This window comes from Anomaloglossus baeobatrachus, chromosome 4, assembly GCF_048569485.1.
Source record: "Anomaloglossus baeobatrachus isolate aAnoBae1 chromosome 4, aAnoBae1.hap1, whole genome shotgun sequence".
In the NCBI taxonomy this organism is placed as follows: Eukaryota; Metazoa; Chordata; class Amphibia; order Anura; family Aromobatidae; genus Anomaloglossus; species Anomaloglossus baeobatrachus.
Genome location: NC_134356.1, coordinates 62,138,550 through 62,161,366, shown reverse-complemented (window position 1 = coordinate 62,161,366; position 22,817 = coordinate 62,138,550). Strand labels below are relative to the sequence as shown.

The window sequence follows — 22,817 nt, the reverse complement described above, 5'->3', positions numbered from 1 at the left end:
CTTGCAGGTGCTGATCGCTTCAAAGCGTGAACTTTGTGGGGGGGGCAAGTTTTGTCCCCTATAGACTAACACAAAATATACGCTGTAAAAACGAAACCTCAAAAATATCAACCCACTTACATTTTTTTCTTTCAGCATATTTTTTAATCAGTTGGTAGCCACATTGGCTTCCATGTAAACTTCCTTGTAAGACTCTTCTTAGCCTTTGTGGATCTAGCATGACAGTGACGCACCGTGCTCTGTAGCCTCAGTATGAGAAGGTAAAGGATTGTCATCTGCGGTGCTGTGGATTCAGATTAGAAGCATAATATGACTGTGTTTTCTAATGGTTTCTTCCCTTTCTCTGTAGACTAAACTGCACTGAATACTTCCCGCTGTTCCTCTCTACGTTGTGGGTAGCTGGAATATTTTTCCACCAGGGTAAGGCAAATTCCATACATAACTAATAATAGCTTTGATTTTTACTACAGATTATGCTACATATGCACAATGACACATTAGGGCTCAATGTTGCATAGAACTATAATAAGGCTCACAATGAAGTGTATGTGGGCTCCGCTGTACCTCCATAAGTCTTTGGATCCATACGGAGAAATTAATTTGGGCAAATCCAGAAAAAAAAAAAAAATAACTCATGATATGAACTGGGGACCATTAATGGGATGGATTCTGGAGGCCCAATCCATACCGCCCAACTTCCCAAGATCCAGAATGATGGTCCCAAAATTGGGGCGCATTCCCACTCTCAGGAGGCCGAGTGTATGTCCTGATGGATGCATTGGAAATCTAGTTCGCCGTTCAGCCTAGAAGCTGAAAGTCCTGCCAGTGCCCAAAGGTCACAGGACTAGGAAGCGGAGACAAGGATCAGGGCCCACGGGCAAGGGGTGTGTGCATGTAGCAGAGATGTGTGTGTGCCAATGGAGTAGAAAGATGTGTGCACACATCATAATGTGTGTGTGGGGGCAGCATCATACCGTGTTAGGCCAATGTGGAGGCATGATATTGTGTGAGGGTCTGAAGCAGCATCATACCGTGTGAGGGGCTGTGTGGACATTGTACTGTGTCAGGGGGCTGTGTGGGCATTGTACTGTGTAAGGAAAATGTGTGGGCATAGTACTGTTTGAGGGGGCTGTAAGGACATCATACTAAGTGAGGGTGCGGTGGGGACAACGTACTGTTTGAGGGGGGCATCAAACTGTCTGTGACAGCTGTGGGTCATCTGACTGGGTGAAGGAGCTGTGGGTGCATAATACTGTAAGTGGGGGCTGTGAGAGCCATTATACTCTGTGAGGGATTGTGGAGGTTATCATACTATGTAGGGGCACCATGGTGGTGGTGTACTGTGTGTGGTGGGTATCATGGGGGCATCATACGGTGTATGGTGCACACTGTGTATGCCATGAAAAGGGATTCCATAATGTATGGGAAGAGTAATGTGAGAGCACATATAAAGCTCTGGGCAAGGTTAGGGTACTGACTTGAAGGGGTTGTTCAGTAATTAGACAACCCCTTTTCTATATTGCCCCAGAGGAAAATAATAACAATAACAGACATCTGGAGGAAGCGAGATCTACAGCTGCTCTCACCTCCTCTGTAAATCAATTATGACCAAAGGCGGGGAGAGTGACACCAGAGCTGATTGTCCAAAGGGATTGCATGATATGAAATAATGCATGTGATCCCTGGGAGAGCAAGTATTGACACCGCTGGAACGGCATCAGAGGTAAATAGAAGTGTAATTTTACTGTGGGGAAACAGTGTAAGATGGCTGCCGGACATGTAGTTATTGGAAGGTATATATCACAGAGGTGGCTATCCTCTGTGATGTAAGCTCTAGTACACTTAGTACAAAGAGAGTTCTTAGGGCATGTCAGGGCCAGGTTTTATGAGCAGCCGGAGAGATGGGCGGCGCAGGCTGCTCACACGCCCCCACCCATGGGCATGGTACATGTGTTAAAATGGAGAATGTTTGTCTCATACATGGTCTGTGTGTGGAGGTTGCTACACCTCCAATGTGAGATCTCTGTATAGCAGCGGATCTTATCCCAGTGGGCAAACTTGTTATTTTCTGTTCTGTTCCTTTATGCCAGAGTAAGGCTATGTTCACACTAGAAAAATTATTTTTCTTAAGAAATTTCTTGAGTGAAGGATTAGTGCACCTGCGTTTTTGGTGCGTTTTTGGTGCGTTTTCGGTGCGTTTTTTGTGCGTTTTTACCGCTGGTTGCTCCCTGCGTTATTGTGCCAATTATCTATGGCAAATAACGCAGTTAGCTGCAGAAAAGAAGTGACATGCTCATTCTTTTTCTTAAGAAAATCTACTGAAAGAATTTTCTTAGGAAAAAAACGCAGTGTGCGCACAGCTAATTTTTTTTGCCATAGGTTTTGCTGGGGAATGTCTGCAGAAAGGTTACAAGAATTTCTCAAGAAATTTCTGCAGCAAAAACGGACCAAAAACGCAGGTAAAAAACGCAGTGTGTGAACATAGCCTTAGGCTTGCTTTATATGTTCTCCTGGACAGCGGACTAATGATCTGAAATAAACCAGCCGGACTTATTAAATTAAAACCAATACTGTTGATAGCTCAACCAGCAGCCCAGTGATTAACAACGTTAAAATAGGTACTGAGTATTGTAAAATAATATAAACTAAAGATTTCAGCAACATTGTACGCAAACTGTGGTATCCCTCTTATTTTTCAAAGTTTGATTGTGTGGCCCAACCTACACCCAGATATAAACATTGTACCCTACTCTGAATAGACAAGGTGTAGAGATGGCGATATATACATTTTTTTTTTTACATTTGATCAGTGTAGAAATCGAAAGACGAAATTTCTGAGTTTAGTCGCCATCTGGTGGTCATTAAGGGATATGATATGTATTAATTGCTGACACCGTATATTTATTACTTATTAAACAGGGGTGTAAAACTCAAAGCCCGCAAACCAAATCAAGCATGGCAAATCATTTTATGTAGTCCGCGTGCAGGGGCATTATGATCGTGGTTGCAAAGCTCATGACTGGGTTTGGGGGTGGAGGGTGCCGTCGACCCCAGCGCCTACTTCAGCTGCATGTGTGTCCGAGGGCACGAGGGTCATCTAAACTCTAGGATTCCAGGGGCTTGAGTAAAGACTAGAAGTTTAGGTTTGTGAAAGGGTTAAATGTAATAATTATCAAATGTCAGTGGTTTCTTTTCCCACTTATTGTATATTTTATAACATTTTATTTTCTGTATATCATTATGAGGACTGTTAGCATCTAGGAATTGGGGGGAGGAAAAGCATTTGCTCCTGGCACGGCCAGCAGTGGGCGCCATCGGGCCTCTGATTCGGTGGTCTGAAGTGTCTCCCAGGCAGTGCATTTTTACGCCCAATGGAAAGAGATTCGGCAATTCTGTGACAGCCAGTTCAGAGAAGATGTAAATCACCGGCTTCCTGAATTCAATAGTACTCTTGTCTGAATTTTTGCCCTGGGTGCCAGAAAACCTAGATCCAGAGTTATCTTTTGTACAGGGCAGCTGTACAAAAGACTAACATACGAGATGCAAATAATAATGATCTCTGCTGCAGGACCTCACTTAAAGATCTGGGGCTCCAGACCCGAACTTCTTGAACGGAGCTCCGGATCACCTGCGTCCGCTGCATTGAACTGTGTTTGCGTCATATCATGTAGCCGAAGCATTTCAATCCTGTGGTAGAGCATGAAACAAAAGCTCTGGGCTCTATCACTACCCTGCGGCTTACGAGACGTCCGTGTTCCTAAGCAGGTAGCACGATGACGTCATTGCATTGCGCTTCTTCTGCAGGCTTGCCATAGAAGAGGAGAAGGAGGCTGCGGTGAAAATTTTGGCTTACAGTCCCCACAGCCCCACCTCATAACCACTCAATCGTCTTCCTCCAAAACCAGCTTCTCTGCCATTACAGGAGATAAACTATCTTCTCTACTATCCAGATCACATCTCACCACCTGTGCACTTGACCCAATCCCATCCCACTTCATCCCAAACCTCACCCCAGTCTTCATCCCAACCCTAACCCATTACTTCAGCCTATCACTAACAGGTGTCTTCTCATGTTTTAAACATGCCTCAATCTCACACATCCTTAAAAGGCCCTCCCCTTGACCCTTCCTCTGTGTATAGCTATTGCCCCATATCACTTCTCCCCTATGCCTCAAAACTACTGGAACAGCATGCCCATGTTGAACTGTCCTTCCACCTCTCTTCCTGTTCCCTCTTTGACCGGTTACAATCTGGCTTCCAACCTCCTGATTCAACTGAAACTGCCATAACTAAAGTAATGAATGAGCTACTAACCACCAAAGCCAAGCAACACTGATCTGTCCTCTTCCTCCTGCACCTGTTCTTTGCCTTTGGCACAGTGGACCATTCCCTCCTATTACAGATTGTTTCATCTCTTGGTATCACAGACTCTGCCCTATCTTGATTGACTTCATACCTAACAGCATACCTTCCAACTTTTAAACAAGGAAAAGAGGGACAAAGTTTGCGGCGCAAATTTTTAGGCCACGCCCCCTAACCACACCCATTTCACAGTCACGCCCATATCCACTCCCCATCCACACCCATTCAGCATGGACACGCAGGCAGCCGGCGGGCCTCCAGCATGGACACGCAGGCAGCCGGCGGGCCTCCAGCATGGACACGCAGGCAGCCGGCGGGCCTCCAGCATGGACACGCAGGCAGCCGGCGGGCCTCCAGCATGGACACGCAGGCAGCCACAGTGAGGCGGCCGGTCGCCCGCACAGTGAGGCGGCCGCCCGCCCGCACAGACAGGCGGCGGGGGGCGCCCGCACAGACAGGCGGCGGGGGGCGCCCGCACAGACAGGCGGCGGCCGCACAGACAGGCGGCGGCCGCACAGACAGGCGGCGGGGGGCGCCCGCACAGACAGGCGGCGGGGGGCGCCCGCACAGACAGGTGGCGGGGGGCGCCCGCACAGACAGGCGGCGGGGGGCGCCCGCACAGACAGGCGGCGGGGGGCGCCCGCACAGACAGGCGGCGGGGGGCGCCCGCACAGACAGGCGGCGGGGGGCGCCCGCACAGACAGGCGGCGGGGGGCGCCCGCACAGACAGGCGGCGGGGGGCGCCCGCACAGACAGGCGGCGGGGGGCGCCCGCACAGACAGGCGGCCGGCCGCACGCACAGAGAAGCGGCCGGCCGCCCGCACAGACAGGCGGCCGGCCGCACGCACAGAGAAGCGGCCGGCCGCACGCACAGACAGGCGGCCGGCCGCCCGCACAGACAGGCGGCCGGCCGCCCGCACAGACAGGCGGCCGGCCGCACGCACAGAGAAGCGGCCGGCCGCACGCACAGACAGGCGGCCGTCCGACCGCACAGAGAGGCGGCAGTCCGCCCGCAGAGACAGGCGGCCGGCCGACCGCACAGAGAGGCTCCGGCCGGGGGTGGGGGGGGGAGGGAGGGAAATCAGCGCTGGGGAGATTCAGTTTACATACCAGCAGCAGCACAGCGCTCCTCTCTGTTATGCCACGTCTACTAGGATGGTAGGAGGGAAAAGCAGTGAGGCGGGGAGAGAGTGGGTGGGCGGAGCCCGGGAGACGGCCGTCCCGCCCGTGGCAACGGGACAAACAATGTAAAGCGTGAAAGTCCCGCTGTATCCGAGACGGTTGGGAGGTATGCCTAACAGACCGTACATTCAGTGTCTCTCACTCACACACCACCGCCTCATCTCGCCTCTTATCTGTCAGTGTCCCTCAAGGTTCAGTTGTTGGACCCCTGCTCTTCTCCATCTACACCTTCAGCCTGGGAGAGCTCAGAGTCCTACGGCTTTCAATATCATCTCCATGCTAACGACACACAGATCTCTTTCTCTGATCCTGATATCCCCTCCTTACCAACCAGAATTCCACAATGTCGGTCCACTATTTCATCCTTTTCATCTGCTCGATTTCTAAAACTTAACATGGACAAAAGAGAATTCATCATTTTTCACCCATCTCGTTCAACTTCCCCAACAGACCTATCCATCAAAATCAATGACTACTCACTCTCCCCAGTTCCGCAAGCGCGATGCCTCGGGGTAATCTTTGACTTTGCTTTCCTATTCAAGCCACATATCCAAGCCCTTTGCACCTTCTGCCAACACCAACTCAAAATATCTCCCATATCTGTACAATACTTAACCAAGAATCTGCAAAAACACTAGTGCATGCCCTTATCTCCTGCCTTGACTACTGCAACCACCTGCTCTGTTGCCTTTCTTTTAGCACTCTCACACCTCCAATCTATCCTAAACTGTTTCCCAACTAATCCATCTGTCCCTTCTTTATTCCCCAGCCTGTCCCCTCTTTATTCCCCAGCCTGTCCTCTCTGCCAATCCCTTCACTGGCATCCTATTGCCCAAAGACTCCAGTTCAAAACCCTAACTAGGACCTACAAAGCCATCCTCAACCTTTCTCCTCAATACATCTGTGACCTAGTCTCCCAGTACTTACCTGCACACAACCTCCAATCCTTAAAAGATCTCCTTCTCTACTCCCCTCTCATCTCCTCTTCCAACAATCACATACAAGATTTCTCCCATGCCTCCTCTATACTCTGGAACGCTCTACCCCAACATAGCAGAGTCTCGTCTACCGTGGAAACCTTTAGAATTAACCTGAAGACCCACCTCTGCCGAACAAGCCTTAAAACTGCAGAAACCCTTATTGCACTATAAAACTGCAGGACCAATTCTACCTTCACCTTCTGTATCCTCACTAGTCCCTTGTAGACTGTGAACTCTCGTGGGCAGGGTCCTCTCTCCTCCTATACCAGTCTGTGCCTTGTATTGTTCATGAGTATTGTACTTGTTTTTATATATACCACTTCTCACATGTAAGGCACCATAGAATAAATGATACTATAATAATACAGAGAACTGTAGGGACCATTATACAGTTATCGGGATCTGTAGGGACCATCACACAGTGTATTGGGAACTGTACATACTGTATATAGAGAGCTGTAGGGACCATTATACAGTGTATAGAGAACTATGGCGACCATCATACAGTATATAGGGGGCCTGTAGGGGCACTCAATTCATTATTTGTCTTAAATTGGTGCAATATTAGTTTTGCCTTGGGTCTTTCAGGGGGAATTAGTCCTTTTTTTGTTTGGATTTTTTTTTTTTTGGATGGGGTGGGGGCATTGTTACTTAAAGCGGAGATACTCAATGGTATTTGTTCCTTCAAAGGGGCACTTGGGATATTATAACTTTCAATGGAGCATATCGGGCATTATTACTAGCTAGGTAGCACAGTGGGGCTTTGCCTACTTTCTATTGGACACGATTATTTTAAGGGGCCCCCCGCTGTCTTTGTAGCATTAATTGGTGCAGTGGTAATCATAGTAATGACATAATTTTTTAAGTAATGGAGTTACTGTTCCACGGCAGAAGAGCAGGCAAGATGGGGAGCTTGTGCATTTCGGGAACAGATGGGGACGGGGCTGGAAATGGGAGAAGTTCGATGTGTCTGTGTTGTAATGTCTGCAGATGAGTCCAGGCTGTAAGACGTTGTGATGTTGGACCAGATGAAAAAGATGAGAAAAGTGAACGACTCCTTCAGAAAGAACATTAGCTGTAAGTAACAATACTGTATATATCTGTACTGTAATCTTGGTAATATTTGGCAGGACCGGTATCTACCACTATATGGTCACCAAATGGTGGTAATATCAGTCTTTTTAATACCAATTTTTCTTTTTTTTTAGTTTAGTAACTGCATTTCAATCATTATGCAGGGGTAGGTGTATGGCGGTATAATTAGATTTTGTATAATGTGTAGAAAAAAACAGAGAAAAATTGTATGAAAAATACCCTGACTATAAATAAATAAATTGCAGGTGCTTAATAACAGGGTACTTAGTGTATACATTTTTGCAAAAAGGTAAAAAGCTGTCTCACCTCGTCACGGTGTACCCATCTGAGACAGTCCCTAACCTACTGAAGTTAAAAACATTATCAATACCTGACTTCTGTCATGTCAAAACTCCAATATGGATGGTGGCAAGTGGTCTTCTGTGTCCCAGACAAAATACACAGCAAAGTGAGACGCAATCAGTTGTTTAGTCTCAGTATTAGGAGGGCTGCGCCCCCAACTTGCAATAAAGCAAGATAACATACAAAAAACACAAAAACCTGAGCTGAAACAATTTATTTATTTATAGTCAGGGTATTTTTCATACAATTTTTCTCTTTGTTTTTTTCTAGTCTTAAGGCTGCAATTCACATGCTTAATGTTGCATGTTTACTGAACATTGTTTCAGCTCAGGTTTTTGTGTTTTTTGTATAAAGAAGGGACGGAGCATTGCCCCCCCCTCCCCCCGGGGCATTTGCGGAGGCCCTCATGACACTTGATTGGTGGGGAGGTCAAGGTGTCATGAGGGGAGGGGGAGAGGGAGCCCGTTTTTTAAAATAAAACAATGATCAGGGGGAGGAGCGGCACATTTCCCGCTCTTGGGGACAGAAGTGACAGTCCCTGTACCCCTACTTCACCTGCTATGGCATCGGTGGATCAGCTCCTGGAGCAGCTTAGAGCGGCGGCCGGCGATCATCCCCCTAGCTGGCTGCAGGATACTGTGGCAGGGATCATTGGCGGGAGGCTGGAGGCGGCAGGGTCTTCCCCCCTGCAGGAGCGGCGCTCCCGTAGGTCTAAACCGCCGCAGCGGTTTTCTCCTGACATGCCTCCCCGGGCCCAGCGTCGCTGCAGAAGCCCCTCCAGAGACCCTCCAGGCCGGGCGCCGCTAGCAAAGAAGTCCAGTGCGCCCCGGCCTGGGAGGCATTCTACTGTGCGGCTGGGCCCAGCGGCGGTCAGCAGGCCTCTGCTGGAGCTGGAGGCGGGGTCTGCTACCGCCCGGTCAGCGATAGATGTCGGCGCTGCGGCGGGGCGTGTGGGCGATGTGCCTGCCCTGCGCCCTGAGCCCTGTAAGCAGGACAAAATGGAGGAGCGGGCGGGCCCCAGCAGAGGGAGCGGAGCGCGGATGCTGGGATCTGTGGTGCACCGGGCCTGGCGTGCAGGGCCTACAGCAGCAGACGCTCGGATTGAAGACGGGGCCTCCTGGAGGAGCACTGGAGAGCTGCACTGGCAAGGTGTGGAGGAACGCAGGCAGCTCTCTGGGGCGGACGGCTGGCAGGACGGACGTCAGGCCCATATTACAGGGTCGGCGGTGTCTTCCGGCCTTGCGGCGGCAAGGGCTAACAGCGGGGAATCCGGTGCGAGGAGCCAAGAAGCTGCGGATCGTGTGGATGGACGTCAGGAATCAGGCGGTCCGGCTGGCGGGGCCTCTTCCCCAGTGCAGCCCGGTGAGTATGCTTCTGTGTCGTGTCTGTCTCCTCAGCTTAACTGGGATCGGAACGAAGGGGGAGGGGTAGATCAGACGGGGTTAAGTCCAGGGGTACCGTTCGGTGTTGGTGGGTATGCGTCGGGGGGTGGGGAGCTGGGAGAGCTGTTAGGTTGCGTGCGTTCATTGCTGGAGCGAATTGGGGGTCCAAGGGAACCTCCGGTGCCTGTGGGGGCGTGGGTTAATCCGCCCATTCTGGGGGTTAGTGAGTCCGTGGTTGCGGGTATTTCTTCCCCGGTTTCGGTGTCGGTCCAGACGGAAAAGAATGAGGAGGACAGGATTCATTTAGATGATAGGGCGCGTGGGGAGGTTTATGTATGCTTTGAGGGCCCCTTAGGTTCGCACCTTAAGAAGGAGGTGAGGGAAAAGATCTGGAAGGACGAATATGTCGAGATCTTCTCCCTCCTTCCTTTGGCAAAATTTAATTTGGATAAAGGAAAAAAGGAGGATAGTAAGAAAGAGGATGAGGAAAAGCGGCGGTGGCGCTTGATCCCTCAGACGTTTACCAATGGGTTGCAAGCCTTCGCTATTTTGGCGAGTGTGATAGGCGAAAAGGCGCTGGAGAATTGTTCTCATCTATTTTGTTACATGGATTCGATAGGTGAGGCCTACAGGGTGTACGGGGGGCAGACGTGGCTTCGGTATGACGAACAATTTCGTCAGAGGAAGGCCGTACGCCCATCTATACGATGGGATCAAAAAGATATAGGGTTATGGTTGCGGGTTATGGCACCGGCTAGGTATGGCCAGCCCTTTCAAGGCAGGGCCGGGACTTCCGGCCAGTCGAGAAATCAAGGGACCAGTGGTCAGCAGGGTCAGGCGGGATCGCAGAAGCCAGGTATATGCTGGCAATTCAACGACGGGCAGTGTAAGTTTGGGGCCACGTGCCGTTTTAAGCACCTATGCACCCATTGTAACGGGACATCCCACGGAGCGTCTAAATGCTTCAGGAAGGGGAAACCCAAGCCCGGCGGCTCTCATACCCAAGGGTCTGACGCCAGTGAAGTTAGTCGCGATGCTTCCGTACCTAAATAGGTACCCAGATCAGGAAAAGGCGGAAGTTTTGTGGTTGGGTTTTGGGGAGGGTTTCAGCATTCCTGCCCCCGTTTTTGAGGTTCCGGGGCCAACCAGGAATCTCGTTTCTGCATACCAGCATGCGTCGGTTGTGGCGGAAAAATTAAGGAAGGAGGTGGCGTTGGGGAGAATGGCGGGCCCGTTCCAGGCCCTTCCTTTTCCCGACTTGGTGGTGTCGCCATTGGGGGTGGTGCCGAAAAAGGAACCAGGGAAATTCCGGCTTATTCACCATTTGTCTTATCCAAGAGGCAGGTCGGTGAATGATGGAATACCCGCTGAGCTGTGCTCAGTGGTATATACGTCATTCGATGAGGCTACAAAGTGGGTAAAGAGATGTGGGAGGGGGGCGCTGTTGGCTAAGACTGATATTGAATCAGCTTTTCGGCTATTGCCGGTGCATCCGGATTGTGTTAGGCTGCTGGGTTGTTGTTGGGAGGGTGGCTATTTTGTAGATCGTTGTTTGCCCATGGGGTGTTCGATTTCGTGCGCATTTTTCGAGACTTTTAGTTCGTTTTTGGAATGGGTTGTTCGGGACGTTTCGGGTTGGTCATCAGTGGTACATTACCTGGATGATTTTTTGTGTGTAGGTCCGGCTGACTCGGCGCAGTGTGCCGGGATTTTAGCGGCAATGGAGTGGGTTTCGGCTTATTTTGGGGTGCCTTTAGCACCTGAGAAAACGACGGGGCCGACGACTTGCATAAGTTTTCTTGATATTGTGATTGATTCCGTGGCTTGGGAAGTTCGGCTTCCTGAGGAAAAGGTCAATGGGCTAAAAGACGAAGTGGCAAGGGCACGGCCTGTGAAGAAGTTGCAATTAAGGGAGGTTCAGTCTTTATTGGGAAAGCTTAACTTTGCGTGTCGGGTAATGCCAATGGGGCGAATTTTTTCGCGCCGACTTGCTGGTGCCACGGCGGGGGTGCTTGCTCCGCACCATTACGTTCGTTTATCGGCGGAACACAGAGCGGACTTAGCAGTTTGGGGACAGTTTTTGGAGCATTAAAACGGTCGTTCGCTGCTGATGGAGGACGTAAAGGACAATTTTGATTTGGAGCCGTTTACTGATGCGGCGGGCAGCTCAGGTTTTGGGGATTTCTTTCAGGGTCAGTGGTGTGCGGAACGGTGGCCTGATAGGTGGTTGATGAAGGCTTGACGAGGAACGTGGCGCTATTGGAAATTTTTCCGATATTGGTGGCGCTTCATCTGTGGAGGGAACGGTTGGCGAACAAGAAGATTCGCTTTAATTGTGACAATATGGGGGTAGTGCTGGTCATTAACAAGTTTTCAGCATCATCTCCTCCAGTTATTCGGGTGTTATGGGAGCTGGTTCTGGTTTGCTTGCAAATCAATGCGTACGTTACGGTAGCTCATGTGCCAGGTGTTCAGAACCTAATAGCCGATTCCCTCTCTCGTTTTCAGTGGGATCGGTTCCGGGTTTGCGCGCCAGAGGCAGAGGCCAGCGGCTTGGAGTGTCTGGTACAGCTTTGGAACGTGGTCTTCAGGCAGTAGAACCACTGATTCGGGCGTCCCTGTCGGGTACCACATGGACGGCGTATCAGGCAGCGTGGAGTCTTTGGGAGCAGTGGTTGCAGGGTTGTGGGTCTGCTGAGGGAGATCAGTTGGGAGTACTGTTGGAAAGGTTAGGGGAGGCAGCGGTTACAGGATGGTCATTTGCGAAGGTGAATCGCTTTATGGCGGGATTAGCATTTGGTTTTCGGTTGCGGAGTTTACAGGATTTGACTAAGAGTTTTTGGGTGGTTCAGGCTTTGAAGGGATTTTGGAAACGATGCAAGCCGCTGGATGGTAGACGGCATGTATCATTTTAGCTTATTGGAGCAGTTGGGTAGGGCATTGCGGGGGGTTTGTATATCGCAGTTTGAGGTGAGTTTGTTCCGGTTAGCGTTTTCCTTGGCGTTTTTTGGGGTGTTGCGGATTGGGGAATTGGTATCGCCCAGTAAGACTTCTCCCGAGGGCCTGGGTCGTGGCGATATTATCGCCGTGGAAGGCGGGATCGAATTCTGGATTCGGAGATCGAAGACAGATCAAAGAGGTGTGGGTAGGCGAGTTCGCTTGGGTGTGGTTATGGCATCGGAGATGTGCCCGCTCAAGTGTTTCGGGAACTTTGGAAGGATTCGCCCGCAGGTCAATGGCCCCTTGTTGTGTCATGAGGACGGGTCTTTTTTATCTAGATAACAATTTGTAAGTGTTTTTAGGGCATGTTTGAAGTCTTTGGGGTTAGATCCGAGGTCGTTTGCGTCACATTCTTTTCGCATTGGGGCAGCGACAGAGGCCGCTATGTGTGGTTTGCCAGAAGAGACTGTGAAGCGGATTGGTAGGTGGAAGTCGCAGCGTTTTAAGTTGTATGTCCGTCCACAGGCGGTTGTCGGCAATTGAGCGGGGGGGTTCTGCGGCTGCGAGGGGGGGGTGGACTGGGTGTTTTTCAAGTTGGGGAATAAGGAAACTGAATGGTTGTTTGTTTGTACATTTTGTATTACAGAAACACCCCCCCCCCCGTATCTGGTTTGGATCCTGGGCCATTCTTATGTATACTGGGGAGCCCAGCGAGCGGATGCAAGAAGAAACGGGAGGCAACTAGCTTTTGAAAGGGATATGGCTCTTGTACGTTGGTTGGGGGTTAGGGGTTTGGGGTGGAACAGGGTATTGCAAGAGGTGAATAGGTATGCCCGTTTAGACAGGCCTCCCGACGTTTTGGTCTTACATGTCGGGGGAAATGATCTGGGGGGGGCGTCCTTTTCGAATTTTGATAAAAGACATCAAGCATGATTTATTGCGGTTATGGGTGTCATTTCCACGGCTAACTATAGTTTGGTCCGAGATGGTGGCGAGAAGTTGTTGGCGAAAAGCGCGGTCGGTCGATAGGTTGAACAAGGCGCGGGCAAAAGTGAATAGGGCGATTTCGAAGTTTGTTACTCGTAATGGGGGAGTTGCGATAAGGCACGTTGAGTTGGAAAGGACGGATGAGGAATTCTGGTTGGCAGACGGGGTGCACTTAAATGCGGTGGGGATTGATTTATGGGCTCTCGGCCTGCAAGGAGGTATCGAGAGGGCGCTGCGGTTGCGGGGGGTCTCCGGCACTTGAAGGTTATCAAGGTGCCCTCGTTGTGGCGGTTTTTATTGGTGGGTCCTTGAAGTTGGTTAAAAAATTGGTTCGGGGAATCCATCTGGGTATGGATCCCCTCATTGGCAGAATGGCTGGTGACCTGGTGATTTTGTGGGGATTCCCGACGGGGTATGTCGGGGTCCCTGTGGGTGGTTTGGGTTAACAGAGGATTAACCCTTACTGTTTGGTGCTCCTGAGCCAGTGTGGGTAACGGCTGGGGGCAAGTTGGTGTTTATGGTTCGGTTGGTAGGAATCACCAGGGTTTGTAGCTTCAAGGACCCTACCATACTGCAATGTTTTTATTTGTTATATATTTCTGTTTAATAAATGGCTGCTATGGCCAAAATTATCCAAAGAAAAATTGGTGTCTGTGCAGTCATTTTAGATAAGAATTGGGAAAGGAGGGGTGGAGTATGGAAAGACCGTAGTCAACAATTCCAGGGTCAAGAAGGGACGGAGCATTGCCCCCCCCTCCCCCCAGGGCATTTGCGGAGGCCCTCATGACACTTGATTGGTGGGGAGGTCAAGGTGTCATGAGGGGAGGGGGAGAGCGAGCCCGTTTTTTAAAATAAAACAATGATCAGGGGGAGGAGCGGCACATTTCCCGCTCTTGGGGACAGAAGTGACAGTCCCACCCGCCCTCCCTCATATTTTGGGGTATGTTTGGTATGTTCAAGGGGTGGGGTGCGGGGTTGTTTACGGGTCGTAGTGGCTGGGTGGCGGTTTTTATTGGTGGGTCCTTGAAGTTGGTTAAAAAATTGGTTCGGGGAATCCATCTGGGTATGGATCCCCTCATTGGCAGAATGGCTGGTCACCTGGTGATTTTGTGGGGATTCCCGACGGGGTATGTCGGGGTCCCTGGGGGTGGTTGGGGTTAACATAGGATTAACCCTTACCGTTTGGTGCTCCTGAGCCAGTGTGTGTAACGGCTGGGGGCAAGTTGGTGTTTATGGTTCGGTTGGTAGGAATCACCAGGGTTTGTAGCTTCAAGGACCCTACCATACTGCAATGTTTTTTATTTGTTATATACTTCTGTTTAATAAATGGCTGTTATGGCCAAAATTATCCAAAGAAAAATTGGTGTCTGTGCAGTCATTTTAGATAAGAATTGGGAAAGGAGGGGTGGAGTATGGAAAGACCGGAGTCAACAATTCCAGGGTCATGTGTGTTGTGTTGAAGAGGTAATGGTCATATTATACTATTATGTATTCACTATGTAGTGGTAATAATAGTGCACATTGTGTATTATTTTGGTCTTGTGTAGTAGCAATTTTGGTAATATTGGTCTATGTATAGTGTGTTTTAGTGTTATCAACAGTGGTATTCTGTAATTATACAGGTATAGATCTTTTGCATGGCAGGGAAGGTCGTATGGGGAAACATATACTTTGGGGCTTAGTTCCATGAAAGTTAACAGAGGTACCACGATATTAGAGAGGTGTGACTAATGAAATGTTGTATGCCAAAAAGAAGATACTTTTAGAGTTTCTTAATATTTCCAGGTGATTTATATTACCTGGCGAGAATGTAAAATTGGGCAGTATACCACGGGCACTGCTCTATCTTCCAGAACCAAGATATTGACTATTTCTGTTTCACATTGTCCAGGAATCACAGCTTTCTGGGGTCTAATCTATGTATACACGCGCTACAGATATTTCCATGGTTATGAAGAATCTGCACTGGGAAGGTAAGCAGCGTGTCGTACTATGTATATGTGTCGCCCCAGGGCTATGGGGTACTCTGTCCTGGGCCGTATATGTACGGGAATGCTGTTTCACGGTTGTGTAACGGCCGATGCCCGGTTCCGTGTCCCTGGGGGTCTCTTTTTAAAGGGATTATATGCAGGGAAGATTAAAGAGTTTATATCGTGATGCCACTTGCGGGTTGCGGTTATGGTGATGGAACCGCCGCTGCACGGTCTTTTACCACTGGGGCTGATGGTGATGGCAGCCTGAATGGTAGGCCCTCCGCAAGTAGGGCCGGGCTCCAGGGAGTAGATGATGGGATCCGGAGCAGAAAGAAGGGTAGGCCACACAAGGGTTGCTGTTTAACTCGTTCTTTTTACTCACTGCCGGTGGTAACTGGTACCCAGAGGATGGCTGGTATTCACCTCGGTTTCCTTTAGTCCCAGTGCCGGTGTGGTACCCTGGTGGCTTCTGTCCCCGGCACCTCTCACTGGTTGGTGGAACCCCGTGACTTGGAGCGTCTTGGGGTCCCCTACTGTCTGTCGGCAGTCTCTGATCCGTACGGCGGGCAGTGTGAACCCTGTAGGGTTGGTGTTCTGTTCTGGTCCCTAGCTCTATCTTTACTGCTGGTGCCCCCGGATTCTTGGGTCAACGAGGTCCATGAAGGTCCCCTTACTGTGCAGGTATTTCTCAGGTAGCCTGAAGCGTTCACCTGACCTTGGGTCCTGTGCCCAATCGGTGCTCTGGTTCCAGGGGGTACCTGGCTGTACCCTCTCTGGCAACCACTCTCCTACGCCACCTAGATCACTGCTACACGACCCTGTCTGGAGACACGTCCGTCCCCTTCCACTGAGACTACCGGACTCCCTGTCTTTCTCGTCTCTGTCCCCTCCCACCTGGTTGTCGTCTAGTGCACTGGACTGACTCCACCCCTGGGTGGCCAACCATGGGTCCCGGACTAGTCAGTCACTCATGATTGGGAGAGGGAAACTGGGGATGTTTGTGTTTTGAGTTTACCTGCACTGGTCTTCCAGGTCCCTGGGGGTAGGTCCTGCATCTTTGACAGGATGCAGTACCTAGTAGTGCTCTGATGGGTTCAGGGGCGCTACATATACACTCGGAGAATAGGACGTAAAAATCTAATATGTAATAACCTGAAACCAATCACAGCTGAAGCGTTGTGTGTGTGCTACCATGCTAAGAGCGCGTAATGAGTGCATGTACTAACGCGCCTTGTGACTAGTCCCTGACCTCCTTAGCATATCATAAAAAATCTTTAGAATTACTTTTTCTAAAGATCTCTTTATCTATGCTACTAGATGCAGGGATTAGAAATATGCACACAGAACCGCTTGTGGTTCTGGGTTTATATTGCAGTTGAGAGGTTCCCTTTATATAACTAGCTTCCTGCCTGATTTGTCATATTTAGCAGAAACTTTAGTAGCCTGTGGACTGAAAGGGGTTTGGATACTGAGACCCCCACCGATTGAGGCCGTACTGGATTATTATTACGGTTAACATTTAATGTATTAGAAAACACAAACAAAGGGAAAAAAAAAAGAATTTCAAGTGTGCAATGAAATGGTGCAAAAAAAAAAAAAAAAATTCTTTTTGCTGTTATGCCATTCATTATCCATCAAAAATGACCTGTTAACAGCATTCTTCAGGTCAGTACTAGAGATGAGCAATCCTGAAGGTCTGGGTCGGTGTTCGGTACAAACTCAGACTTTTAACCTGAACTTTGTGTTCTTGGCAGAGTTTGGGTGATTTACGAATACACACCACTTGTGCTAGTGTGGGGCCCCTGAGGCTTCAGTCGCCTCAGAGGTACTGCACCTCATCCAGAGGTGTGGTATTCCATTCTGGGTACGGAAAAGGTCATCCACCGCTATGCACACAAAACACACACAACACCTCAGTTAGCAGCTCTCAACTGGGTCAGGCGTAGGGCTTAGTTCCATTAATGCTATGTATAGTCCCTTCCCCTAATCCAACAGGCTGGGAACAACAGGGAATCCCTGGGGGTGGAGTCTAATTAGCTGGGATGTTAGGGAGTTAGGGTATGTGCGCACATCTGCGTTCTGCCGTGATAACAAATATTCTGCAGTGTTTTGTCACTGCATGTGCGTTTCAAAACGCAGCCAAAAAGCTGCGTTTTGCATGCATTGTGAATGTAGAATTCATGCGTTCTGGATGCTTTCTCTGCCATAGACAGAGTGGGAAAAGTATCCAAAACGCACAAAAGAATGACATGTTGCTTTTTAGAACGCAACGATTTGGATCAAAATTTCTGCATGCAAATCATTGCGCTCTCAAACGCAACATGCAGATGGATTATGCACAATCTTAATAGATTGTGCTAAGGACGCAGGACGCATGCCTTTACGTTGCAGTGCAATACGCAGCATAAAGGCATTCAAAACGGACACGTGCGCACACAGCCTTAGAAGGAGAAGTGGAGGAGGAAAGACCTGTGGTCTGGAGCTGGTGCAACTTGACCCAGGCGCAAGAAGGGATCCTAGAGACCACGGGAAATACGCCATACTCCCATGGCCTCATTCCACATACAACCTTGGAGTGGAAGGACTTGGCCGCAGATCGTGGACTGGTCCCTAGACTAGAGGAGAAGAACCAACGTGCTCCACTAGTAAAACCAGAGGGTGAGGACCATTTAGTACTAAAGCCAACTCTGCACACGAATCTACTGGAAGGTGACCACATAGGGCCAGGGGATAGAGCTTCAAGCCACCATGACAGGACCCGCGGACACTGACTCAGGGCACTGTGTGAGTAGGCGCGGGACAGGCAGGAGAGAAGTCAGCGCAGGAAGACGACCAGGGAAGGAACACTAGAAAGGTGCACTGATCTTGACCTCCGAACTCTCCGGGATCAGCTGGAGCCCATCACAGTGAAACCCCAGCACTCCAAAGGCGGTCACTGACATGTCATGTTACCTTGGAACCTGCTACAGTGAGTAAAAACCTTGAGACTGCATCCCTGTGTCGCTCCAGCCCTGCACACCCGCCATCACCTACTACTACCCCCATCCGCCCTGGTGCCCAGCTCTGCCTGTGGAGAGCTGCATCACCATCTGTCCCAGAGGTCCCCATTCTGCAGCGGTGGCAGCTAACTTGCCGCATACCACAGGTGGCTCACGAATAACTGTCATCATCCCCTTCATATTTCAACGACACCGCCGGGTCACGGAACTGGGCCTTGCTGCCACCGCGGCATCCTAGAAACAGAACCACGGCCCGGTAACGAGTCACCCCAGGCCCCGGTGCAGGCATGTCCCTAGCATCACTGTGCTCGGGTACACTCAGTGCTTAGCCCAGTGCGAGCCACTTGCAGTTGAATGGTTGACACTGGGGGTAACAGCAGCGTGATCAAATGTAAGGTACACCCAAAAAAAAACAAACAACCCTCCCCCAAAATGATCTGTTGAGACCCAAACTGCCAATCAGTGACTTCAAATGAAGTTCAAGTCAATTTTGGATCCAAAAGCGTTTAAAAAAAAAAAAAAAAAAAGGTTCAGCTGGACCAGCAGAACCAGAACTTCCACTCATCTCTATAGTTAGTACGATTTTTGGTGATACCAAACTTGTATATGTAGGGTCGGTCCGGGCGTTGGTCAAGGTCTGGGTTTGTAGTCATGCACCTGCCTGACGCACTACATGAACAGGTGTGGTGGAGCCGGTGTGGTGTGGTTACCTGAGGGTTGCTGGTTCATAGGCTGTCAGTCTCTGTCTAGAGTGATCACAAACACACTCAGGGTTGCTGTTAAACACTTCAACTTTACTCCACCATTCTTATCCTTTGGAGAGGCACACGTTCTTTACAGGCTTTGGTATACAGTGCAACACGACTCTTCCCATACTGGCTATATACAGAGTCCCACCGGCTCTTGGGAGTATACAGATTCTCCACACTGGGTCTTTTAGAAAGTATCTTCTCCCCTAAGGATAGGCTACCGTGAGTTTAACATTCGAGGACCCCAGAACTGGCAATGACTGAATAAGGCACTGATTTTCTCCCGCACTACCTCAGTCTGGCTGCTGACCATGGAGGTGCTGCTGAGATATCTCCCGGACACCGCTCTGTAACAACCTTCTGTAGGTCACTGACTTCAGTCTTCCTCCTGCCCAATGCTTCTGTGCGTTCGTCAGGACACCACACCACACCACTCTTTCTCTCTATTACTTGCTCTCCCTTCATCTCTAACACATATTGACTAAAACAGGAAGTCCTACCTCCTATATTCCTCTAAGGCTAGGTTCACCTTTCCGCTAAAATGTATCAGTCACAATCCGCTGCTCTGGTAAACAACGGAATCCGTTTAGCGGATTCCGTTGTTCCCATAGACTTGTATGAGCAGCCGATTGTGACTGATGATGCTGCGTTGCACCCTCCGCCCGACTGATCAGTCGTGGAACGACTGACCGCCGGGCGGGAGGAACGCAGCCTGTAACGTTTTTTTGAGCAGCGTGATCCGTCGGATTTCGCTGCGCATGCTCTCTGGCTCCCTGCACACGTAACCAGCTTTGGTTGGTTACCCGATATTTACCCTGGTTACGGTGCAAGGAGCCGGCGCTAAGCGGTGTACGCCCGTAACCAAGGTAAATATCGGGTAACCAAAGTAAACATCGGGTGCTTTGCTGTTACCCGATATTTAGTCTGGTTACGTGTGCAGGGAGCCGACACTTCCCCGCTCGGCCCCGCCCCCTCCCGCACTCCGCACATGTGTGTACAAACACAGACACACACCAGTCCCCAGCCATGCAGACCAGCACTGCCACTGACACCCTCGTCTGGCCCCGCTCGGCTCCGCCCCCTCCCGCACTCCGCATGTGTGCACACACACACACACAAACACACAACACTCACCACAACACTCACTCACACATACACTCACCTGTCCCCAGCCATGCAGACCGCAGCACTGCCACTGACATCCTCAGCGCCTGGCCCTGCCCCCTCTCGGCTCCGCCCCCTCCCGCATTCAGCATGTATACACACACACACACACTAACCTGTCCTGCAGTCCCTGCAGCACTGATGTCCTCAGTGCCACGGCCCCGCTCGGCTCCACTCCCCCCGAACTCCGCCCCCACACACAACGGAGTCCGACAAAGAATTCTGTTCTTTGTCATCCGTTGTACAGCGTTGTACAGCGCATCAGTCACATGCGTCAAGTGACGCATGTGACTGATACAAAACAACGGAAATGTGAACTTAGCCTAACCTGTGTCCGGGCTTCCTTCATTAACCCTTGCAGTCCTGCCACTGTACCTTCTATCTGAACTCCCTCCCAGCACTTAGAGTTCAGTGCCATCTAGTGGTAGCTGGCAGGACTATTACATAACCCACAGGAACACTTACATATAATACATAAAAAGCACAATACAGTCAACAGATAAAATACAGATAAAAGTTTCTAGCTGTAGGACACCCTCCTACATATAATTTTGTTAATCTTGTACATTATATACATTAATGTTGTTAATTATACGTTGTTTTGGTAGTAAAAAAAAGATATTCAGAAGTTTAAAAAAAAATAAAAAAAATAAATTGCTTGATTTTGCCATTTTTCAGAAGCGTAACTTTTTTGTTTGTCTGTTGATGTACCCCTGTGAGAGGTGCATCATTTTTTTAATTATACCATTTTACAGTACAAAATTTTCAGCTCATTTTATTATGTTTCTTGCATGGTCTGGCCTCCGCTTTTTTTTTTTTTTACTACTTGGAGCGGCACTCCTCATTTGGTCCAGGTGTTTTAACCCTAGAACGCGCAACCATAGAAATCTACAATAGAAAACAAGTAACCTAGCAGGCCTGTGAGGCCCCAGGTATGCGTGCTAGGGTTAATTAGCAGGAGACTGTAAGAGGGGTCCCACCTTTTTTTGTTTTTAGCAGTCTGAGATCATAGGTAGGGTTTTTTTTTTTTTTTTTTAATATATTCACTTGGAGTTGGTGCTGTGGGGCGGGGCGGCCTGGAGCCACCGGGGCTTTAATTTGCAGCATGGCAGGTGTGGGGCATCATGTCACTTCCCCTGTTTCTGTGTGCCCGCTTCCGTGGTGGTCATCACATGGCGCCGCACTTTTAAGGACCACTGTGGCACGGCAGTGGGCTTTATACAGTCTGGTAAACTTAGAACCTCACGTTCTTACAGTTTTATAAATTTTACCTGGCGGCATTAGATCACTGTCTGATTTTTGGATGGACAGTCCATGTTTTGTTTTGTTTTTCTTACACCGGTAAGTTCGTACTCTTATCTGTCTTTTTCGGAGTTAATGTCTGGCCACAGACCACATTGGTGAAAAAAAATTCAAGGAACACAACCAATGTGCTTTAGTAAAAAATCAGAGCATTTTGTTGTACTTGCGCACAACATGAAGCTGGAGCCAGGCCTACTAAGATTTGGTGTCTCTTCTCTCTACAGGTTGACACCGATGTACATCAGCGCCAGCGTCCTCTGGCTTCTTATTGGATTATCGCTCCTTGGTCTACTGGACTTTTTATTCTATTCCCACACTGGTGTCGGCATTAAGACAAGTCTGACTCGGTGGATGCTTTAAGGCCTCTTTTCTATATGCAGTATGTGGACAAGTCGCTTCATGTCGTGGAAAATTCCTATTGTCTGTAAATATATTTCATTAACATCGCAGTCTGATGCCACAAGCCATTGATTGTACTAAGTTGCGCTCCTATGCACAAAAAGTCATTTTATGTGTGTCAAACATATAGTGTCACCTGTCTATTTAAGAAGAGGTTCTGCAGCAGCTGCAATGTGCATTATTACAACTGCTGTGAAGAACACAGATTTGCACCTCTTAATGAATTAGGCGCAGATCTTAGTACCATCACAAGAAATACATGCCAGTCAGGGATCGGCGTGAATTCCTGCTGTAATTTACAACACTTTTAAAAAAAAATGAGTGGTGGTGACAATAAGTGACGAAATGTTGCACAATTTTTGCTCAACTTATTAACAGTTTTTCACCAGCAAACTGACAAACTGCTTACTATTCTGATGGTGAATATGAGTCCAGAAGAAATCTCCTCTGTATCTCTGAAATGGGCTTCTGCAGCAGGCGGGGGAGGAGGGGTATTGTGACAAATAATGAACCTTTCTACTAAAAATTATAAAGATATTATACAAAACCAAAAAAAATCTGTGTCCTCCATTACTATGCTTAGCCCCTGGTCTTGTTTTTTTATGTGGTCACCGAGACTTACACATATTCCATCCAGTTTAGTTACTTTCAAAATCTTCTGTTTACAAAGTTATACACTGTATTTAAAAAGTTATGCTCCTCTGTTAACGTCTCTAACATTGGCCAATTAAAACACGGCGATGTGCACGGCCCAGAGACGTTCGGTGGTACACGCCCAGTTGGTGAAAGAGAACCAATCACCAGGATTTTCCTATATAACCTATAGCCAGTGCTATACTGGCACTATCAGGCTGATTCTATACATACCTGTAGTGGTTATCTCAGATGTTTAGGTTTTGAAATTCAATAAAGTAAAGTTTATAAAATCATCAGCTTCTTGAGTGACAGCAGCTGAGGAGCA

At 49.2% G+C, this 22,817-nt stretch overlaps 1 protein-coding gene across 1 annotated transcript in view; it reads left to right on the top strand.

Moving 5' to 3' along the window:
- The window catches only part of LOC142301212 (leukotriene C4 synthase-like), a 36,397-nt gene extending 14,014 nt beyond the window's left edge, over positions 1-22,383 (top strand). The window contains exons 4-6 of the mRNA XM_075342238.1: positions 350-420; positions 15,162-15,243; positions 21,682-22,383. Coding sequence (XP_075198353.1) covers positions 350-420; positions 15,162-15,243; positions 21,682-21,817 — 289 coding nt within the window. The 3' untranslated portion in view covers positions 21,818-22,383. The remainder of the gene's footprint in view (positions 1-349; positions 421-15,161; positions 15,244-21,681) is intronic.
- The last annotated feature ends 434 nt before the right edge of the window (positions 22,384-22,817 follow it).